General features: G+C 44.3%; 2 protein-coding genes across 9 annotated transcripts in view; one reads left to right on the forward strand and one right to left on the reverse strand.

Moving 5' to 3' along the window:
- Positions 1-22,367, reverse strand: part of B4GALT6 (beta-1,4-galactosyltransferase 6) — a 112,195-nt gene that overhangs the window by 64,404 nt on the left and 25,424 nt on the right. For all 8 annotated transcript variants that reach the window (XR_003516971.2, XR_003516972.2, XR_003516969.2 and 5 more), the window contains exons 3-4: positions 19,055-19,168; positions 1,127-1,251 (exon numbers count right to left, since the gene is read on the reverse strand). Coding sequence is in view for 1 of the 8 variants with exons in the window: in XM_027576514.2 (XP_027432315.2) it covers positions 1,127-1,251; positions 19,055-19,168 (239 nt within the window). In the remaining 7 variants the exon portion in view is untranslated. The remainder of the gene's footprint in view (positions 1-1,126; positions 1,252-19,054; positions 19,169-22,367) is intronic.
- LOC113912989 (protein phosphatase 1 regulatory subunit 14B-like) lies at positions 3,728-9,412 on the forward strand. Its single transcript, XM_035723966.1, has 3 exons — positions 3,728-3,942; positions 4,080-4,131; positions 8,994-9,412. The coding sequence occupies exons 1-3, from the start codon at positions 3,728-3,730 to the stop codon at positions 9,342-9,344; spliced, it is 618 nt and encodes a 205-aa protein (XP_035579859.1). The 3' UTR covers positions 9,345-9,412.

The raw sequence follows: 22,367 nt of genomic DNA on the forward strand, positions 1-22,367 counted from the left end.
AAAATTTGTACTGGAATCCATTTAAGCAGCCTTACAACTTGTTTGAGGCAAAAAAAAACACATTTATTTAATAATTTGTCACAAGGCATTTATTTACCTCATAACCTCAGTTAAACAAAACTGGGTTTAGTGCTTACTTTAGACAAGATAATATCTCTGCGTTAGGAATGCAGATACAAATAACACACTCCCCCAAACACAAAGAGTTCAAGGCCAATTAAGTCAGAGGGCTTTTATCTAAATTCTTCTCAGCAGTGATTTTTGTGTAGGAAAAGACAAATATTTTAGAAAAATACTAATACTGAAGAGAGGAATTGAAAACTCTTCCCAAATTAAGGCTATATCACAATCCTTGAGGATAGAACGTTTGATTTAATCGTATGTACTTTTCACTTGAATTATGTGAATGCTACTTCCTACTCAAACATAACCACCTTACAGGAATATGCACTCACTAGCCAATTTCACAGTACTGTGAGCAACTCTGATTTAAATCATGGTTTTCAATTTATTTTAAGCAGCAGAGGCAGACCCATTCCATTCTAGTTTTTCAAACAAAACATTAATTAAAACTCTGACATGTGTCAAAAAGATAAAAAGCTAGTGCTCTGCCTTCTGAAACAGAGGAGAAGGACCCAAAGTTTTCCTTTTTGTGTCCCACAGGGAACTCTGAGCCACCTCTTTTAAGATTCTGGGGCTTTGAGGAAAGCCAATGTGAGCCCCACCTGGAAATCATGGTTCCAGGACTTGGTGGGGCTAGGCCGGCGGGTGACAGTAATCATTAGGGATAGCAGCACGAGACAGAGAAAGAGGGAAACAGGAAAACAGGGGGAAAAAAAATCTGTTTTCCAAGCCAATCTCAAATGAGGTTATTTATTAGCAGGATCTCCAAGAGACAGCACATGAACGCATATTTTGTAAACACATAGGTATGCTTAAAGTCTTCACAAGTAACACTATTAAATCATACTTGAACTGTGAATACCTACACATTAAACACAAAACTTCTGAGGTCTTACATTTTCAAGAGACAAATACATTTCACTGTATATTCTGAATCAAGCACACTTTTCCTCACTCAGACGCATAGTAACAATTACATTACTTATGAAAAAATTTACCTCACCTTCCATCTGGGTTTACAGTCTTTAGGCCTCCAGTGACCTCCTGGCTCAATATCTAAATCCTTGGAGAAGAGTTGATGAATTTCATCAAAACTGATTTCACTTACATTGACATTGAGGAATCCCCCTAGAAGGTCAAACACGTGAAGAACTGTTTTAATATGAAGCAAGACAAACAGCAGTCAGTAGGGTGATGGCATAACTTAGTTGCCAGGACAGTACAGTTTATTCCTCTTATCACCACATAATTGTTAGTATCACCCCCTTTTGGTTGTAGTCTGGATGATACATTATACCATCACTCCACTCTCTTTGGTAAATCAGCCAAAGTAAATCAAATTGTTGAAATCTTTTGCTCTGAGTACTACAGTGAATATTTTACTATTCTTTGGGAAATGTTTGCATGTCATTACAAATTAGCTTATTATTGTAATTTTACAACTTATTCAAGTCTTTTAAAACTACTCTTAATTTCAACATAATCAACATAGGCAGCATGAGAGCACAGTACATAAGAGTTAATTAAGCAGTTAGATTGGCAGGGAGCCGCCGAATCCTACGTTCTGTGCACTAGGGACATGACTGAACTTCTCTGTGCCTCAGCCTCCTTCTCTGTAAAAGCAAATGGTGATACCTGCCTCCCAGTGTGGTTACATCCACTAGATAAAATAGCACATGTGAAGGATCGAGCACAGCGCCAGCCACAAAGGTATGCACTCAACAGACCTTAGCTATTATTACTCTCCTCTACTTCACTCACATTTCTTGAGAGAATTTGCAAACACAACTCAATAAATTTATATTTTTAGCACCTACCCAGTATCCCCTTGATATGCAAAACTAGAAAACTATAGGCTTTTAAGATATTCCTGGTCTACTAGGCATTCGCTCTCTGAATTAACAAATATATTCCTGGAGGTGTTTTTACTAGTAGCTTCTCTGTTGTATACCACTGAAATAGGAATGACTCTTGGATGGAAAGGCATTCCCATTCACTCAATCAAAAACAGAACTAAGAAGTTACAGAACTAAGTTCTGTCTTACTCTTCATCTCATGAAATACGTACCAAGAAATGAGGTTTCCCACTTCAAGTCCTCTGAGCCTGATTGTGGCCCTGATTCCACATATAAAATCCTCAGCTCCTCTTGGAGAGAGCCTTTTCCCTTCCTCCTGTTGTTCTATATTCTAAGGCTTCACAGCTGCCTCTCCTTCCATCCCTCCCTTCTTCCCAAGTAGGCCGGAATACCACCAGCTTCCACTAAGCACTGAGGCATGCCAGAGAGAAGTATTTCAAAATACAAATGTCTACATTTCAAAGGGTAAGCTGGGAAAAAATGTGCAATCTTCTCATGTCTGCCAGTTCTCCTGACAATGTCTGTGGTCTTTTACAACCAAATACCCAACCTTTCTTATGACAAGATTCACCTAAAGGAAAGAGTAACCTATGAACTTGCAGAGAAAGGGCAGGTCACGACGTGAGACTGATCAGCCTAAGTACGGACTCCGCTGACAAAAACAGAATCTACCACTGTAATCAAATAAAATTCACACAAATAAATCTGATGAACTTAATGGTATGTGTGATTGCTAAAATGATAGTCATTAGGCTAAATTATAGGCAGTTTACAGAAGTCACCGAAGCTGGGATTTTTCATGCACCATGACACCGATTTCTTTGCCTATTTTCCAGCTTGACAGGACCTGGTCCAGCGGCAATCATCACGGTCAGCAGCTCTCTCCAGTCTCATTTAGGTTAGCTCTCATCTCAAACACGCATGCACTGGCAAATTAGGCAAGCCTTCTATCTCTCTCCTCGCTGGGGAGGGCGTCCAGTGGCCACCACTTTCTCTAATGCTCGAGGCACCCAGAGTTCACTTCCCTTCCAACTGCCCCACCACGCACATTCCTCAGAGTCCCTCAGCAGCCTTCCCATGTGGCTTTTTTTTTTTTTTTAATTGCTCTTTCCTCTGAAATCCCAATCTCTTACTGGCTGAAGGCCAAAGACGACCCAGTGGCATGACATTGTCATGCCAGGGGTCACAGCAACATTACTTTTGGGGGGGGAGGGGACAGGTCTCCAAGACAGGACTGCCACACTGGGAACACTGAAAGTATGATCAGAGAGAGAAGAAAAAGAAACATGAATTTAGTGGGGTGGGGCGGAGTGTGATGGGACAAACAACTCTGTTTTTCGGAGTTGCTACCAAGGCATTTCAAAGTATGATAATCCTACTCACACCTACCCAGAGTCCCAACATTTAGACAAGGACGTGACTTAGGATTCCTGCCATAAGTTCCTGCTTTGCTTTTCCCATGGCACCTTTTTAAATAATCACTTACAGTTAAGGCCACAAAAAAGTGAAGCGACCTCTGTCCCAGCCACCCTGTAAGTGACAGGTGCCGGCTCCCCTGCTCTGTCTCCTGCTCACTCCGCCTGGAACACGGGACTGCCCTTCCTCCAGCTCACTGCACCCCTTGCTTCTGGGATCTGTAAGTAATTACATCTTGTGACTCGACTTCCTTTGTGGGGCTGTACTGAAACTAACTTCAGTCAAAACTACCCCATGGGTTTGGGTTTCACTTCCCCAAAGTGGGAGCTCGAATGCCGAGGGAGCTATCTGCCAACCCCATGTGGCAGCAAGTCACAATCTGGGTAACTGGCAATGAGGACGAGACTGTGGGTGCAGTGCATATCCCCATACAAGGCCCCGGAGCTGCAAATGGCTTACTAACTTCCTCTCCCAGACCACTCATCTCCCTGGAAGGAGCCCCCGCTTGCTGGCAGTCTGTGGCACTGCTGTGTACCGCGGCGGCCAGGTATTGCCGCAAATCCCCACCCTGAATTGTCGCTGCTGTAGAAGTCAGACTCCCCTGCAAAACCAACCCCCAGCAGGCCCCACCTGAGGTAGGTGTATTTCCCATGAGTCTCCAAACAAGTCCCTGTTGTGTGTCAGGTCTGGAGGTAACTGGCAATACTGGTATGCGAAGTCCCAGCACTGGGCCAAGGTGAGTTAATACCCACGAACACCAGGGCTCTGCCTCCTTCCTCCAGGCAGGGACAGGGGACGCGGGCTATCAGATCCTAGGAGCAAGGGGAGTTCCCTCAGGTTAGTGCCACAAGGGGAGGCTGGCTGCTGGGCCTACGGCGTTCATGGTCGGGACTGGGGTGTGGAGCCTGGAAAGCCAGCCCCGACACACAACAGAGGCAGCGCTGCATGGGGCGTCGTGCCACACCTCCCACACTGCCTCATTCCTGGCTGCTATGGCCAACGGACCCCCAGCCCCATGGGGTATCAGGAGCCCACTTGTGGCGTGGTACAGCAAAACGAATTCTCACTAAGGGCGGGCCCCTGAACACATGGCAGCAGCTCATCCCCAGTTCCCAGAGGAGGCTGGAAAAACTACCAGACACTTGCAGGACCCCTGCTCAAATGGCTTGTGGGGCATATCATATGCCTCATCGCGGCTGCTCCCTTCTTGAGGTTTGGGACACACCAGCTAATGTCGCACTGGTGGAGGTGAACCCCGACCACTTGGAGGGTCGGTCGGGATAACCTAGAACAGGGGTAGCAGCATATGAGTCAGGGAAGAGGCAACCTCCGTCCCAGGTGCTCCCTATTACTATCCTTCCAACCAGAACGTCCAACCACCAGTGTGAAAAGAAAGAGACAAGTAACTATACAGGGTAGAAATGCCAAGGTTTTCTAGAAAAATCTGCCCATGGGGAGGGGGAGAAGGATGCTAATTGGCTCTTACAGGTCTTTGGAACCGGCTCCGAGCTGTTGATTTCAGCAGTTGAGATGTCTGACCTGGCCAGATTGGCCAAAGACCCCAAAATTCACAATTTGTACAAAAAACAAAACAAACCACCCAAGGTACTGAAGTCCTATTTTATTAGAGACACCCTAGAGAAGACTCCGGACTTGTCACCACAGCGACAGCACTCCCAAATGAATTGGGCTACCAAGGCAGGAGATGAAGACAAAAAAGGGAAGAGATTCTCAGGAAAAGACCTCCCCCACAAGCCTCCAGAGTCCACAGGGATAAGGAGAAAGCAGCTCTGCCTCTCCTAGCTTGGGTTTCTTCTTAAAGCTCCCCTCCGTGCCTCAATTATAAGGCTGTATTGTTATAATTCACTGCAGCATAATAGGCATTAGACCACATCAATGCTGTAGCTAGACATGAAAAAGATAATTTTCCCGAAGGCCAAATCTTGTTCGCCAATAAAGGCAAACGGCCCCTCTGCCCCTTCAGCTAGGAACCCAACAGAGGGCCCTAGGAGTTATAAAGGCTTCCAAGCCTCTTACTCTCCCTTGAGGAGTGGCTCCTCAACTAAGCTCCCTCCCACATACGATGACCAGCAGGCCCCTCTGTATGGGCAACTCTGGAGATCAGGGGTCTCTACTTTTGAGACAACTCAAATACAAGTCAGAAGCCTTTGCTCAGGTGCTGTGAGCTCTTCAAAAGACTGCCAACCCACCATGAGGGCAAACGCCATCACCACTTAGAATGTCCCAGCCCTGGTGGCAGGATCTGGGGTCCCATACTCTGACCTCTAAGAGTGGAAGCTGCTAAGGCCACTGCCCGAGGGACCCAGCAGTTCCCCAGAGCTTGTCTCTCTTCTGGGGGACAATCACCCATATATTTCTCTAATTATCCACTAGGACACACATAATAGTCCTCCATTCAAGCCTTCCAACAGTCTTCATATTTTTATACAATAGGCAGAAACTGGAGCTCATTTTGGGGGCCAATATAATTGCTAGGCATGTTACCAGGCTCAACAAAGGCTGTTTCCTGAGTTAGTGGCCTACCAAGCTCATTTACCGACCCTGTCCCCATTTGACCAGCAGAAGGGCCCGCCCCCATGCACCCCTATGGCTTTGCCTGGCCCCTCTCTATGCTGCTCAAGTGCTCTCATGCAGGACATTTTGCAGCACACTACGTGATACTTGGCAGGAGCCCCCCCAGTTCCCTTTGCAATCTTCCATGTGCCCAAGCACCAACACCACATGGATGAGTATGATCTCCACCTTGTCCCAAGGAGAACAACCCCCACGGTCTTGGGCCTTAAGACCCAACCATCCAGGAGGAACCTCCAACTTATCTTGGCTTCCCTGATTAAGCAGTTCATGTCCACTGTGGGTACAGTGCGCTGGGGCCGTCACACATACATAGCTCTCTCTATGTGCACTTCTTCACTCAACCTCCAATGCATTTGCCTCCATGCCAGCCCCCAGAGTCCTGTCTAGTCATACCAATGTACTTTAGACTTACAAATCACTGAACACAACACCCCGCAACCATCTCTCTGCTCCCTCACGTCAAAACCATGTAGAATCCAGCCCCTGAGCTGAGGTCTGCTGCTATCCCTCACTGGAACTGGGCTAGGTGCCACTGCACGGGGCACAAAACAAATTAGTAAAGACAAATACCAACCTGTCAGCCGCCCTGCCGAACACACGGGGCTGTGACACCAAAGACTAGCCCTGATACAACAACATGATTCTCTAGCACAGACAGTTCAGATAACGGATAACCATTCCATTTTAGGTTACCTACTGACCAGGGAAGGAGCTGTATGTGCTGGAAAGGGCCCCACCTGCTACAAGTATATTAATAATTCTGGAAAACTTCAGACAAATTTACAAAAGATGGCCCAACAGGTACAAGTATTCCATAATCTCATCCAAGTGTTTCATCAAATACCTACTTTAACCTTATCCAGAGGCTTTGGTTTATTTTCTTGGTTGGACCCCAACAAATGGTGAGGGCGGTCACAGACAGCATTTCAAATTGTTCTTTGTCTATTGATATTGTTGACTGGATTTTTGCTTTGCTCAAGTATTTCATGCACTGGGTGACCAAAACCCTGCCAGTGGTTAATATCGTCACTGTCCAGATAGTGCCTATGATTTTCCCTAAAGATTAATGCCTAGGCATCACAGGGTCAATTGTGATGAGAAAAACAACTATTGTTCTTCCGAAAAAACAACTCTGTTTTTCTGAATTGTTTCCTAGGCATTTCAAAGTATGATAACCCTGCTCACACCCAGAATCTGGACACTTAGATAAGGACATGAGTTTAGGATTTCCGCCATAAATTCCTGCTTTGCTTTTGCCAGGGCACTTTTTAAAATAACCACTTAGAATGAAGCCCACAAAAAAGTGAAGCAACCTCTGCCCCAACCACCCTGTAAGTGACAGGTGCTGGCTCCCCTGCTCTGTCTCCTGCTCACTCCGCCTGGAACACAGGACTGCCCTTCCCCCAGCTCACTGCACCCCCATGCTTCTGGGATCTGTAAGTAATCACATCTTGTGACTCGACTGCCTTTGTGGGCTGTACTAAAACTGTAACTTCAGTCAAAACAACCCCATGGGTTTGGGTTTCACTTTCCCAAAGTGGGAGCTCAGATGCTGAGGGAGTTACCTGCCAATCCCATGTGGGTGGCTTGTGCCTCCTCATTCAGCAGGTCATAATCTGCATATTCTTAAAACACCAGCTCCCCCTTCTCAACACATAGTACTGGGGCAAAGACCCCAGGCACAGGAAGTGAAGAGAAAGGGGCATATTACAGAGAATGGCCAGGAAGAGGCACTGAGCAGATGAGCTACTGGTGATGTGGTTTCCAAACAAACCTCAGGAGAGAAAACCTCTCAAGGTGAGTCTGTGGTCAGGGAGGACAGGGGGTCCTCCCCCCACTGCACCCACTGAAGCTACTTTCACCTCCTCTACATACTGGATGTCCCCTTCAGGTCCCACTCAAAGAAGAATTCCAGTGCTTTGAAACCAGGAGAGGACACATCTCTCTTTCCTTGTAGAGAAGTAAGCAATCAGCCAGGCTAGCCCCCTTTATTTCATTTGCTGAGATTTCAAGGGCAACTGGGGAGGAAGGACCCACTGAGCTCCACAGAGAACCCCCAATCTTCACACCGCACCTGTGCTAATCAGAGCTCTTCCAATGAGAACGTGTGCTCGTTCCCCAATTAGAAATTAAAAGCTCAAAAAGTAAATATATTTGCTGATATCAATGTATCTAGTAGTGCCATCAAATCTTGATTTTCACCGTTCGGAAGGCGGAACTGAGATTAGAAAGAAAAAAGCAGGGCCTCACCTGGGGTCAAGTGGAAGAATGAAAGTCAAGTGTAAGCAGTCCATTAGTCCTGGCAACAAAGCCTGCATGCCAAACTCTTTATGTGCGAGAAAAACTTAGTTGCATCATTGGTTATACTTGACATTCACTACAACCTCTTAATGCTGAATTAGCAAAACATGCAATAATGCCACACAGTTTGGAAACCTAAATGGGCCTGGGGACCGTTAGGTATGTGCAGGCCCAAACCACGGGCAATTGGTAGTGTGCACTGTAAGGTATTGCATGACATTACTTAGGATATTACTTTTTCTATTAAAATATAATTCTTAAAAGAATAGTCAATACATATGGATTACCCATATTTACATTTTTTCTTACATTTCAAGTAAAATTTAAGGCATATATTATCTCTAGCCAGAGAGTTGTTTTCCCTATAAATCAACAGCTTTCCATGACTACTTCACTCGGCTTAGGGTCTATTATCTATTTTTTGGTATCTAAAGCCTAATTCTGGATACCCTGGCTTTTTATCACCACTTCACCCTCAGGGTTTCAAATGGCACAGCCCAACGATCTGATGACAGTGTTGAGAAAGACCTGAATTTCCTGAAGAAATATCCCATAGGATGACTCCAAAGTCAAAAAATGACTTTTATGGCAAGAGAGCACATTCTCTCCCCGACCCTCTGGGCTGCACAGCTCGAGGCTATTTGGTTACATCAGTCATCTTGTCCCTAGTCACCCCACTGCCCCCTTTGGAGCCAACACTAGAAACCCCCTGGGCCTGCAGGCAAGGGCCCGGGCGGCGCGGACGACGAGGGCCCAGTGAGGTGCAAAGGGAAGGTCACGGTCAAGTACGACCGCAAGGAGCTACGGAATCGCCTCAACCTAGAGGAGTGGATCCTGGAGCAGCTCACTCGCCTCTACGACTGCCAGGAAGAGGAGATCCCGGAGTTGGAGATTGATGTGGACGAACTCCTGGACATGGAGAGTGATGATACCCAGGCTGCCAGGGTCAAGGAGCTGCTGGTTGACTGTTACAAACCCACTGAGGCCTTCATCTCTGGCCTGCTGGACAAGATCCAGGGCATGCAGAAGTTGAGCACACCTCAGAAGAAGTAAGGGTCCTGGACCCAGGTGAACGGTAGCTCCCACAGGACAATCGCTGCCTCCCGACCTCGTAGCAACAGCAATACCGGAGGGCCCTGCGGCCAGGCCTGGTGCCGTAAGCCGGGCTCCCCGTGCCCCTGGCCCAGGGGCCTCTTCCCTGCCCCCTCAGTTTTCCATTTTTGGGGTTTTTTATTGTTATTAAACTGATGGGACTTTTTGTGTTTTTATATTGACTCTGTGGCATGGCCCTTTAATAAAGCTAGGATATGCCTTTGGCGCCAAAAAAAAAAAAAAAAAAAAAAAATTCCCTATTCCCAATGGGGAATTACTTAGGCTTCTCAACTTCCGGAATTTTTTTATTTATTTAGAGAGAGCATGCAAGCAGGCGAGGGGCAGAGGGGGAAGGAGAGATTCTCAAGCAGACTCCTCACTGAGCATGGAGCCCGAGGCGGGGCTCAATCTCACAACCCTGAGATCACGACCTAAAACCAAGTGTCAGACACTTAACGCTGCCCAGGCACCCCCAAATCTAAGTATTCTTTTTTTTTAAAGATTTTATTTATTTATTTACATATATATTTTTTAATATTTTATTTATTTATTCATGAGAGACAGAGGGAGAGACAGAGGGAGAGAGGGAGAGAGGGAGAGAGAGAGAGAGAGAGAGAAGCAGAGGGAGAAGCAGGCTCCCAAGGAGCAGGGAGCCCGATGCGGGACTCAATCCCAGGACCCTGGGATCATGACCTGAGCCGACGGCAGACGCTTAACCATCTGAGCCACCCAGGCGCCCCCAAATCTAAGTATTCTAAACACAGGGTGGTTTTTAGCCGTGTATGACCAATGCCTGGACACCAGACGGATGAATGAACGAACGAATGGATGAACGAATGGGTAGGAGGGGCAAAGCTGGCCGTGTCCAAATTCTGTCTCACCTCTCTTTCTTCTGCTTCCTTTCTACCTGTGTCCCCACCCGCTGGCTCCATCAGGTGCTAAAATGCGCCTATAAGACATTTGTGCAAAAGGTGTCCCACATGTAGATGACCCAAAATAACAGCCCCGAGCCAGCCCAAGTTCTCATCCCCTAAACCTGCCCCAACACAGTTGTTAACACCCGATTTCCTCCCTTGCTTATGGTTTTCTCCCGCTTGATTCTGAATGATTAACTGAAACCTGCAGGTAACAGTCTGCTTTTTGTCCCCACCTTTGCCTTCTAACCCACCCAGTGAGCCTTTGTTCCAGCCCTGAAGGTCTCACAGCCTTTATCACACTCTTCCAAATGGTTTTTCTAGTCCCTAACTGTTGAGAAGCTGACAACCACCTCTAGTGTCACCATCCACAACTATTACTTATTTCCTCAACTCTGACACATGCACTCATTTATGTTTTAGCATCCTGACATAGGGACATACCCCACAATGTGTGCATTTAATGTACTGCTTCTTCCTTGTTCCCAAAAAGCCATCATAAAATTAATGGTGTGTCTTATCAAGAAAATACGGCATGTCAAAAAAAAGGAAGAAAGAAAGAAAAGAAAATATGGTATGTCATATACTCCTCTTATGATGGCAAATGTGTTTTCTGGAACCATTTCATTACCAAGAAATTTCCGTATGTGGCACCTCAGTGGTTTTTCTAGAATACCACCCCACTCCTCAAATGAACAAGCGTTCTTCCTTTCAAACTGTGTTAAGTGCTCACTTTCCTAGGTCTACAGTCTTGGAGCCAGGGATAAAAGAAGGTATTCCACAGACTTATACCTACACTTTACAAAAAAATGTTTACTTCCTTCTTTCATAAATTCACCCCCTCTGAAGTTTATGATTTTTAATCATACCACCTTTTTTTTTTTAAGATTTTATTTATTTGACAGAGACACAGCGAGAGAGGGAACACAACAGGGGGAGTGGGAGAGGGAGAAGCAGGCTTCCCGCCGAGCAGGGAGCCCGATGCGGGGCTCGATCCCAGGACCCTGAGATCACGACCTGAACCGAAGGCAGACGCTTAACCGTCTGAGCCACTCAGGCGCCCCAATCATACCACCTTCTAATATCCAGCCTTGTTTACTGACAGGGAGGCACTCTCTCCTCCCGGTCCATCATCCTTACAAACCCAGATCTGTATTCACCCCCTAAGCATCACTGTCACCTAGAATGATGGGCAGTGTCAGAGTTGAAAGCCAGTCAGCTCTGGCTTCAAGTTCTCTCTGCTCTATCCTCACCTTTCCCCCACCTATCTGGCCTCTAATCAAGCAGCTCACTAAATTTGGTGGTATGGCTAAGAATCAGCAGGCATGGCTGTTTAGAATGAAAGTTACTGGCCCCATTCTCAAAGCTGCTGTATCAGTAGACACCCCTGGATCATGTTTGCAGCCACCCAGCTCTATGGGAACACGTTTCAAGTGCTTGAACTGCTCACCACGAAGTCCTGCCTTCCACAGGAAGAAGCTAGAATCTACTCTCCCATCCTCTCTAGCAGACAGGAGCAGTCACAGGACCACCTGCACCAGCAGGAGTATTTAAATCAGAAGAGAACACCAGGAGGACGTGGGCACTTTACAAAACTACCTTTTGGTAAAAGCAGTGGCAGAAGCTTCCAGCTTTAGGGGCACCTCTGGTCTTCAGACCTGAGCACCGTGGTGGAAACTGTGACCTCTGCTGAGTGAAAGAGATGCCTCACAGGAGTCTGGGCCTCATCGTGGCTGCTCAGCCTCTAACCCTAACTCTGGGCCACCCAGGTTTTTTGAAGACTGCCCGATATCTCTTCACAGATTCCCTTTCCCCTTACATCAAGCCTAATTGTATTCTGGGGTTTGCAGCCAGGAAACCTGACCTTCTCTATGGATCTGGGGTTTGGCCTAGAGGCTGACGTTTTTTAACCAGTATCCCAAGCTGATTCTGGTATAGATGATCCCCGGACCACACTTAGAGAAACACAGCTCCATGAGCCCTACCCAATCACAGCCCCTTGTAAGAGGCTGAATGTTTGTGTCCTCTAAAATTCCTACCCTCGAAATCCTAACCCTCAATATGATGGTACTAGGAGGTAGGGCCTTTGGAAGGTGATTAGGTCATGAGGACAAAGCCTTCATAAATAGGATCAGAAGCTTTAGAAAAGAGATTCCAGAGAGACCCCTCGCCCTTTCCACCACGTGGGGACACAGTCAGAAGATGGCCATCTGTGAACCAAGAATCAGGCCCTTCAGCAGACACTGCATCTGCTACAGCACTTTAATCTTTACACTTCTGGCCTCCATGACTGTGAGATACGTACTGTTTAAGCCATCCAGTCTATGGTATTTTTGTTTTAGCAGCCCAAATGGACTAAGCCACACCTGTTCACTCACAAATACTCTTACTTCTCCTCCCTTCCTGACACCTGATCAATAACTGTCCATGCTTGAATCCTCTACCCAATAAATACCACTAAAGAAAATCACATAAGCACATACACTAATGTCATCATAAGTGATAGTTACCTAATACATTGCCTTGAACACAGTAATCCCTCAACAAAAACAAGTGTCACAATATTTGTGCATTTTGACCCCCCAGGGTGGGGGGGTGCTTTCTTGGCTAACCAGTTAGTCACCTTTAACTTGTGATTAGCTGACTCCACTCTTCATTCCCTACAACTTTTTATTTATTTTTAAGATTGTATTTATTTTTGACAGAGAGAGAGTGTACAAGCAGGGGAAGAAGCAGGCAGAGGGAGAGGGAGAAGCAGGTTCCCCGCTGAGCAGGGAGCCCGATGTGGGACTCGACCCCAGGACCCTGGGATCATGACCCGAGCTGAAGGCAGACGCTCAACCATCTGAGCCACCCAGGCGCCCCTACAACAACTTTTTAAATATCTACTTCTCCCTTTCATGCTGCTCAGTCCTTCTTGGTCAACCTCTCATATGTATGTGGCCTCCCACCTCATTAGGACACAGAAGCAACAGGCTCGAACCCCCTTAGCTTTCTCCACCTCATCTCCAAATGAAGTGTACTCTTGCCTCAGGGGAGAGGCGGTTCCTACTTTCCAAGGCTAATTCCTCGACCTCAGCATATTTCTGTTTCCTGTACGTGTCTCCACAATCTGGCTCCGTGGATACTTCCCTCCTGCTCCCTTATACTTCCCATCTCGTCTCTCTGTAATGCCTAAAACTCGCTCAAGTCCCCATCTTCCCAAGGAGTTCCTCCCTTGCCCTCACCTCCTCCAGATACCTCACCCCCTTCTGCTTCCTTTTCCCACCGAACTTTTTTTTTAAACCGACTAGTTTTTATACACCTTTGAGTCACTTCTCCAGACAGTACCTGTTGCCTCCTACCCTACCTTATCCTACTCTACTGAGACTGTGCTTGCTGTGGCCCGTACTTTCTTCATGCCAAATTCTATGGCTCTTCACAGGTCTTCCTTCCACCTGCTTTGAGGTATGTCACAAGACAGAACACCCCCTCCTGGAAACTCTCTTCTCGTTAGCCTCTGGGACACTGTTCTCTGACTCCTCTCTGCCCGACTGTTTCCCTTCTTCTACAGACGGATGCCCCCGTCCCCCCAGCAAGTGCAGGTGTTCTCCAGGGACCCACTCTCAGCATTCTGTCTCACTTCCTCTATTTCCAGCCTGGATCTCTCTGATGAAATTCAGACCCCACATCAACTCTCCTGAGCTCTAAAAAGAACAGGCCCAACACTAACTTCCTCATTAACTTCCCCATTCTCCAAATGTGATGTTTATCCTGCATTACTTGTTTCAGTGACAGGTGCCAAGCCAGAAACCTGCTCATGAACCCTGATCCCTTAGTTGGTCACCATATCCGGCCAATGGCACTCCTGGAGCCTCTCCTTGGTGCTCCGTCCTCCCTCCAATGCCACGGTTTCGGCACATGCTCTTGTCATTTCTCTTGGCCTCCTCAGAAAGCTCCTCACTGGGCTTTCAGATTCTAGTATTTCCCCACTCTTAGCCATTTTTCAACTTCTCATCAGAATAATCTTTCTGAATACCATCTTAGTCACATTATTCATCTGCTTAAAGCAGTGGTTTTTGTTTTTGTTTTAGCCTTCTTTGCCCCCAACTCTTTGAAAACTGTGCACCCTCACCCTCCAGATATGCACAGAGGCCATAAATCAACCCTTGGCATATAGGCTCAGGGGCTCTGCTCCCTCTGAGGCCTATCTCATGGATGCCCAGGGATTCACGGAACCCACACGGCCCTCAAGGCCCCTCACCTCCCTGTCCAGCCTCACTTCCCACACACCCCACCAAGCACCTACCCTGGTCACAGCAGACCACCCTCTGGTCTTAAAACACAGAACCCTTCGTGCTCTGACACCTACCTCAGCTGCCTACTGAACGATCTCGCAAGACCCAATTACAACACCCCTCTCAATGACATCTCCCTTCTCCTTCTAGAATGAACCACTGACTCCTTCCATCACACAATAAACCATTCATAGCAATGAGCACACTGCCTTTCTCTGAGCATGTTACCTGCGCTGGCTGGTAGACACAGGATCATAGTTAGCTTTGCTTCTCCTCTGCCTGTCCCTGGGAACAACCCAGGGCCACTACATGTGGTTTACTCCAAAATGGCTCCCATCTCTCGTTTAACAAAAACACATGCATGATGCTTTGTCACATTAAGCAGTCTTTGAGCTTCTCTTTAAGTGTATTTATTTACCTTCTCCCTCTTTGCTGATTTTCATTTGAATTATTTAAACTCATCTCAAAAAGTCCTTATAGCTTTTGTTATGTTCCTAAGTCTAGCAACTATTGCAATTATCAGGTTTAAACCCTAAAGAGAACTATGCCACAAACAGTAAGGACAGAATACATGAAAGTTGCCGCAAATGTATTCTATTTGAATTAAGAATTAAAAGATAGGAAAACTCTAAGTAAGTCTACCTTTATACTGCCAAGTATACAAATGACATTTTCTGGCTCTACTTTACACAGAAAAATCAAAACATCCACGCTAAGCACTTACTATTTTTAACCTCTAGATAAAGTGAAATTTCTACTTTACTTTGTTAGCATGCAGTCTCACATAAATTTTAAAAAAGCTGAAAGTGGGTTAAGCCCTCTGGAGAATCTACAAATACTAACACTGACAAAGAAGTCATTCATATTGTATAAATAATGCACATTAAAATAGATTTTAGAGTGTAATTGATTGAAGGTAAAATATTGCTGAAATCCATAAAATCAATTTTATCTGAATTCCAATTGGGAAAGTTCCAACTTTATGGCAATCCAGTGCTACTAGTGCCATTGTTACACTAGAGAAAAATTTTTAAAAAAAGTTATAGCTAGATAATCAAACACCAATTCTAAGCCTTAACTTCACTTCTGGTGAATATAGGAAAATTAAGTATCATTCATACTTGGACAGTTTTCATCGAAGGAGATCTTCTTCCTACACAGACTTCCTTTAACTATTATTTAGGAAAGTATTGTATTCAATTATTTTGTATGATATTATAATAAGATTTTACACTAGGTATTTTAGTACGCTGTTCTCTATTATGGATGGGAAATAATCCTATTAAAAATAAATTAGGGATGCAGAGCTAAGTATAGAACCCCTTAACTCCACCCATTTCTCCTAGGTTTCTCATTTCCTTGATCATTACAAAGTCTGGTTCCCTCAAGGCAGTGAGAAAGAAAGGGAATATCACACTAATGTCTGTCAAGCTTCAAGCTTGTATCCTTGCAACACTGTGAAGTTGATATTATAATCCCATATTTTACAGATAGGTAAAGTGAGGCTCTACTTTGCAGAGGTCACACGACTAAGTGAAGGGGCTCTCCAGGATGGAAGAAGTCTCATTACATTGGCTGTACCCACAACCCCTTTCTAAGCAGTTATTGGTATGTGGTCAGTCTTCTAATTGGACACAGGGTTGGTGCCAGACCCAAAGCCGGGAGCCCATGAGGAGGCCTTCTGTGACAATGTGACAAGCTGGCTCGCCAAACCAGCATGGTTCTCTCTGGTGAAGAACGCAAGACTGATGGAAGCAGTGACAAGGAAGAGTGGAAGCAGTGACAAGGAAGAGTAGCCCCAGGACATTCAGAGAAAAGGCAGCGCCCAGCAGCCCTGACACGACCTCACTAGGACTAGCACTACTGGGACAGGAGCAATTACGAGTTATGGGCCTGGAGGAGGACAGGGCAAGTAGGAAGGCCTGGCAGGCAGATGCTTTTAAACAGAGTTTAATTAGTACCCATAAAGCAGTAATTACGAAAATGGCAACTACACCAAGAACAGAAAGATTTCCTAAAACTATAAATCCTTGAATATGGAAATTATGAAAATGAAATTATTGTAACCAATATTTCAACAGAACGTTACTTAGTGGTTTCAGTCCTGCACAGACAAAAACACTCATTTTTAGAAAACCAAGGCTACAATAACAAAGTAATGACATACACAGCCACAAAAATCACAGCTTCCTTCTCTACTATAAGACAGCAAAGAGACAGCAAGATTAGAAGCCACTGAGAACTTTAAATACCCATGCCCCGTCAGGTTAATAAAATCACTTAGGGGGTGGGACCAAGAATTATAAAAGTTGCCCACGTTCAGTAGAGCCAGGATCTATTCTAGATCAGCAGGTCTCAAAGTGTGGCCTAAGGGTGACTAGCACCTAGGAACTCGTTAGAAATGAAGATTCTCAGACTCTCCTCGAGATCTACAGAGTCTGAAACTCCGACAATGGAGCATAACAATCTGTATTTTAAAAGACTACCCAGCTGATTCTGATGTACCCCAAAATTTGAGAACCATGGACTTGGATGACAATGAAAGGTGACTCTTTTTGATTATAGCTATAGAATGTCAACAACTTACCAACAATAAACTGAAAAAAAATCCTACAAGTGACAGGTGAAGGCTAATTTCCTCAATAAAGAATATTCGTGTAAAGACATGAAAAACACATTCAGATACTACTTTAGAACCCAAGGGTAAACAAGCAATTCACAAGGATGTTCATTTAAGTTTTAATTATATAAAAATTAACATGCAAGCTTATATAGAAAGCGTGTGCTTAAAATTAGGGGAGGGAATAAACAAAGGACAAAATGCCAGAATGCAAGCCCTGCAGCTTCAAAGCAGTTACAGTGGGCTTTTCAATGAGGACGCATTGTCTTCATAATTTTGAAAAAAATACACATTTAAAATTCACTATCTTGATCTCTATCCCATATTATACACAAAAGTTAAATACAGGGATGCCTGGGTGGCTCAGTCGGGTAAGCATCTGCCTTCGGCTCAGGTCATGATCTCAAGGTCCTGGGATGGAGCCCCATGTTGGAAAAGCCTGCTTTTCCCTCTCCCTCTGCTGCTCCCCCTGCTGATGCTCCCTGCTGATGCTTCTCCCTCTCCCTCTGCCCCACTCGTGCATGCTCTCTCTCTAGTGCTCATTCTCTCTCAAATAAATAAAAAAAATCTTTAAAAAAATGGTAAAATTGTTAGAAGGAAATAAGAGTATTTGTATGGACTTTAAGTAATAAGGAAAGCTTTCTTAAGACCAAAAAGCAAAAACTTTAAATAACATCACTGATACACTTGGAAACACTATAACCTTAAACTTCTATAAAAGATTCCATAAACAAAATGAAAAGACAAGCCAGGGACTTTGAAAAGCTGTTACACCACATACAGCAGACAATAGGTCACTGTTGGAATATATGTAAAGAACTTCCATCAATTAATATGAAAACCTAATTAACTAAGATGGAACTGATAAAGCACACGACTGAGTCACAGGAGAGAAAATGCAAAACTACTCACAAACACATCAAAAGTTACTGGAGGGGTGCCTGGCTGGTTCAGTCGGTTAAGTGTCTGACTCTTGATTTTGGCTCAGGTCCTGATCTCAGGGTCATGAGATGGAGCCCCTGCGTAGCATCTGGCTCAGCGCTCAGTGGGGAGTCTGCTGGAGATTCTCTCTCCCTCTCCCTCTACCCCTCCCCCTACTTGTGCTCTGCTCACTCTCCCTCTAAAATAAATAAATCTTAAAAAAAAAAAAAAAGCTATTTGAACCCACTAGTAATAAGAAAGGTGAAAATTCAAACAACGAGATATCACTTTTTATCTAACAGATTAGAAAAAATATTTTTATCAGATTAGCAAAAATTTTAAAGTCCATCCACATCAACATGGTACATTCAAGCTTTGCTGTTGGGGATATAAACTGGTCCAGCTGCTTTGGTGCTAAACCAAGCCAGCCTATATAGCAACTCCAGTTCTAAGTCTGAACCCCCAAACACATATGCACCACATGCAGAGAACCCTGTACCCCGCTGCTCCCTATAACAGTACTTTGTGGTAGCAAAAGAGTTGAAATAACCTAAATTTCCATCAGTAGAGAAAAAGGTAATTGAAATGTGGTACATTTATTCAAAGATGTACTATACAGTAGCTAAAAAAAATAAATAGATCCGTGTATCAAAAAGCAAGCAACTTATAAAAAGAATTATAATTTTAAGACCATTTATATAAATTCTTAAAACCTTTGCAGCATTAAAATTTTCTATCTAACCATCTATTTATGTAAAAAATAATTTTAAAATAACCTGTAAGAATACATATCAAACTCACAACAGAGGTTACATGCTACGTAACATGAACATTAGCACCCACAGTAATGATCTGAGCGTGATGTGCTCAAACCATGTGGTTTTTATTATTTTATTATAACACAAGCAAAGAGTTAAGTCAAAATTAAATGACACTTACGCATATAAGGCAGTTTCTCTGGGCAGGGTAGATATGGTGAATATGTGAAGTTTTCCGGAAGATATGTTGTTGTTTGAACAAGATAATCACTTGAATTATTGCCTTCAGGATAATCTTGGAGAGAGAGGAAAGAAGTTACAACCAAAAAACTGCCTTTTGCTTTGCTCCTAGTATGAAATATGTCACTATCACTGTCAGAAGACCTACAATATGCAATCTACAGAGGTACTTAAAAGCAATTATCTATAAAGAACCAGAAAAAAGCAAACGCAGCTGCAGAGGCTACTCTCCCATACACCCTTCACTGCTACTGGAAAGGACCTCTCAGCATGATTTCCCAAGGGAACTCGGGGACAAGTCTAGAGAGCAGCCTGGACTCATTTATGCACACATACAGAGCAGGCTCATCTGCAACCCTATGAGAACACCTGCTCCCATCCCTCCCCCCAGCTGAGCAAGATCAAAAGGGACTAGGAAAGTACACCAGGGAATCCCCTCCACTATCAATGGCCAAGGGTATCCTGGGTGACCACAGAGCTACAGCACAATGTTTCTAGTAAGCACCAGGTTGAGGGGTGGGAGTAATGTTTTCTCACCACCCTACACTTAAGAATGAGATTTACCCACTCAACTTCCGTAACGCAGTCCGTTTTAAATCTTTAAGTTCCCAACTCATAGGCTGCAGTCCTTGGGGAGCCCTGAGCTGTGTATTACATTAGGTCCGTCATCTTTAGATACTGCAAGTTTTACGGCATGGAGGGCACTGGTTAGAGCGCCACAATCAAATGTGGAGTTCAAATCCTTGCTCCGACATGTACGAGCTTTGTGGCACAGGGCAAGACGATGTAGTTTCTCTTCTCTGCTTACCGCATATAGCCATTTTCAGATTTCCATAAGAGAAATGCACAAATTGCTTAGAACAATCCCGGGCCCATATACCTATTCAATGGCTGGAGCTCTGAGCGACTGGTTCAGAGCAGTGCACATGACTTAACCCAGGACATTCAGAACCTTAGAAATTTTGAACTTGGAACCAAAAAGCTCATGTTTCAGCCCTTTCTGGAACAAGGTTCTGAGATGCAAGTCTGAGAACCATGACCAGCCAGTTTCCTCTATGTCAGAGGAAGCCAAAGAGAATGAGACCAACGTGCAGTAAGAGACAAGACATGGAAACAGCTGATTAAACGAGTGTCTGTGTCCTGGATCATAAACCACGTACCCACAGGAAATGAAGCTCTAGCAGACACTTTAGGAAAATGCAAAGGCATCCTTTCAACCTCGGTAATCTGCTCTGTTGATGGAGTTATTCCTATCTGAACTGGTCTGCAGGCAGAGATAAGAAAGAGAACAGGCATATGACTTGAAAGAGAGGCCTGTCTGCCAGTGACCAGCAAGCGAAAGGCGAAAAGTAAAAATCACACACCTTACTACACTGTAAAAGCTAAACCCTCTCCCTAGGGAAAGATGGTAGAATCCTGGCAATTGAATATGAAGTATATGAGAAGAGTCAAAGAACACTAAACACTGACCCTGCAAACCTTCTGCCTGACATAGATATTCACTATCATCAAAATGGACTTGACAGGGGGTGCAGCCTGGGCTCTAGGGCGGCACTTCCAAGCGAAGGCACGCCTGCTGGAAGGGACCCTGCAGAGGCTGCTATGCAGATGGTAAGGGGTTCTGGCACCAATGAGGAGACAGAAGCTGGAGGAGAAGGTCCAATTCCAAAGGACTGCATGGAAATCCCAGTTATGAATTTGGCAGGGCATGGGGAAGGTTTTAAGATAAGTGTATTTATTGCCAGGAAACCCCAAGATGATAAGGAGGGCCAAATGATGTACAACCGCTAAGGCCTATTCCAGGAAATGGGAAAGTGGGAAAGCCCCAGGGACAGAATTCTCCCAAGAGCTCTCTCCAGAGCAGCCCTAGAAAGCACTTCACAGGAAAATCCTCCAAGCCAAAGGGGTGGGGGCGTTCAGTGGGCAGTAATTGTTTTGTAAGCCCAGGGACACACCAAGAGCATAGAGACCCCTCTAGTAGTCCATACTCTGTATGGCCCCCATATACATCTGAAAGATTTAAAGATACTGAACATAAAATAAGTGTAAGTCCATTAAAGTTCTGATTCTTTCCTTAAGATGCTTTTTAAAAATATATCTAGATATAAATCAAATTTCAAGTTATATTCAAAAAATTTTTCTGCATTTATGGGGACTCCTACTATATTAGGTAGACAGTATAGTCCATGCATTGGTAGGCTCTAAAAACAGAAGATAAATAAGGTTGTCCCTGGCCTTTATGTATTCTGAAGGTTCATTTTCTTATAATCCTGAGGCAGACAAATATTAACATTCTCAAAATTCTCAAGTATTTCTTAATGTCATGTAGATAACTTTAGATAAGAGTATTTTCTTATTTCACATAATTTATTATTTCTTGTAATAAATGTTTGGGCCCCTTCTCTTAGGCATATGCTATGATTCTACAAATCTACATCCAACTCACAGAAATTGTAAGCTCTCTAGATATTTCTGCAAAACAAACTGTTAAGAGAAGTTCCCCCTGGGGAGGCTGGTGGCAGCAGAAGACCTAGAGGACTGTTTCACTTTTTATTTTAGTGCTAGAATGACTGAGTCTTTTACAAGAGAACCCATGTATCACTTTGATCAGTTTTTAAAGGACTAAATTAAGAAAAAAAAAAAAAACTCAAAGACATGGAATAACAGATATTCACTTCCTTTAAATAAAAAGTTTTGGACCTAAATGTGTTATTCTTGGCTAAATCATTACAAATAATCATAAGAATCAACTCACTGCCAGACTTACAGAAAAGTCTCTGCATTCCTTGGGTACTGGGTCCAGTGGTGCTTATGTCATCCCAGTGTATTATGTGTAAGTCTATTCATTCACCCCTGCCACTAGTCTGAATATCTCTTTTTTTAAATCAAATTGCCTTTGATTTCCAGTATCTAACAAAGTATCTACAACATGGTAAAAACTTACTGTAAATGAACACTTCACAACTGATCATTCAGCCAAAAATAATTTAAGCTTTTGGAGACTACACTATAATAAACCCACAAAATCATTATTCCCACAAAAGTGCTTGGGTCCATCAAGTATAACCACTGCTTTCAAAACCAGGAGTTTTAAAAGGTTATGCATGATAGATGCATTTGAGACAGATCTACCACAACTGCTTTAAAATGTAGACATTATTTCATCTAATGAATGGATGGATGAAAACAGAATGAGTTCTGGGCCCCCAGAACTTCTTCCTCTTTTCTAGAGCCATACCTGAAGAAAAGAGAAA

Source organism: Zalophus californianus, chromosome 14 (assembly GCF_009762305.2).
Source record: "Zalophus californianus isolate mZalCal1 chromosome 14, mZalCal1.pri.v2, whole genome shotgun sequence".
Lineage (NCBI taxonomy): Eukaryota > Metazoa > Chordata > Mammalia > Carnivora > Otariidae > Zalophus > Zalophus californianus.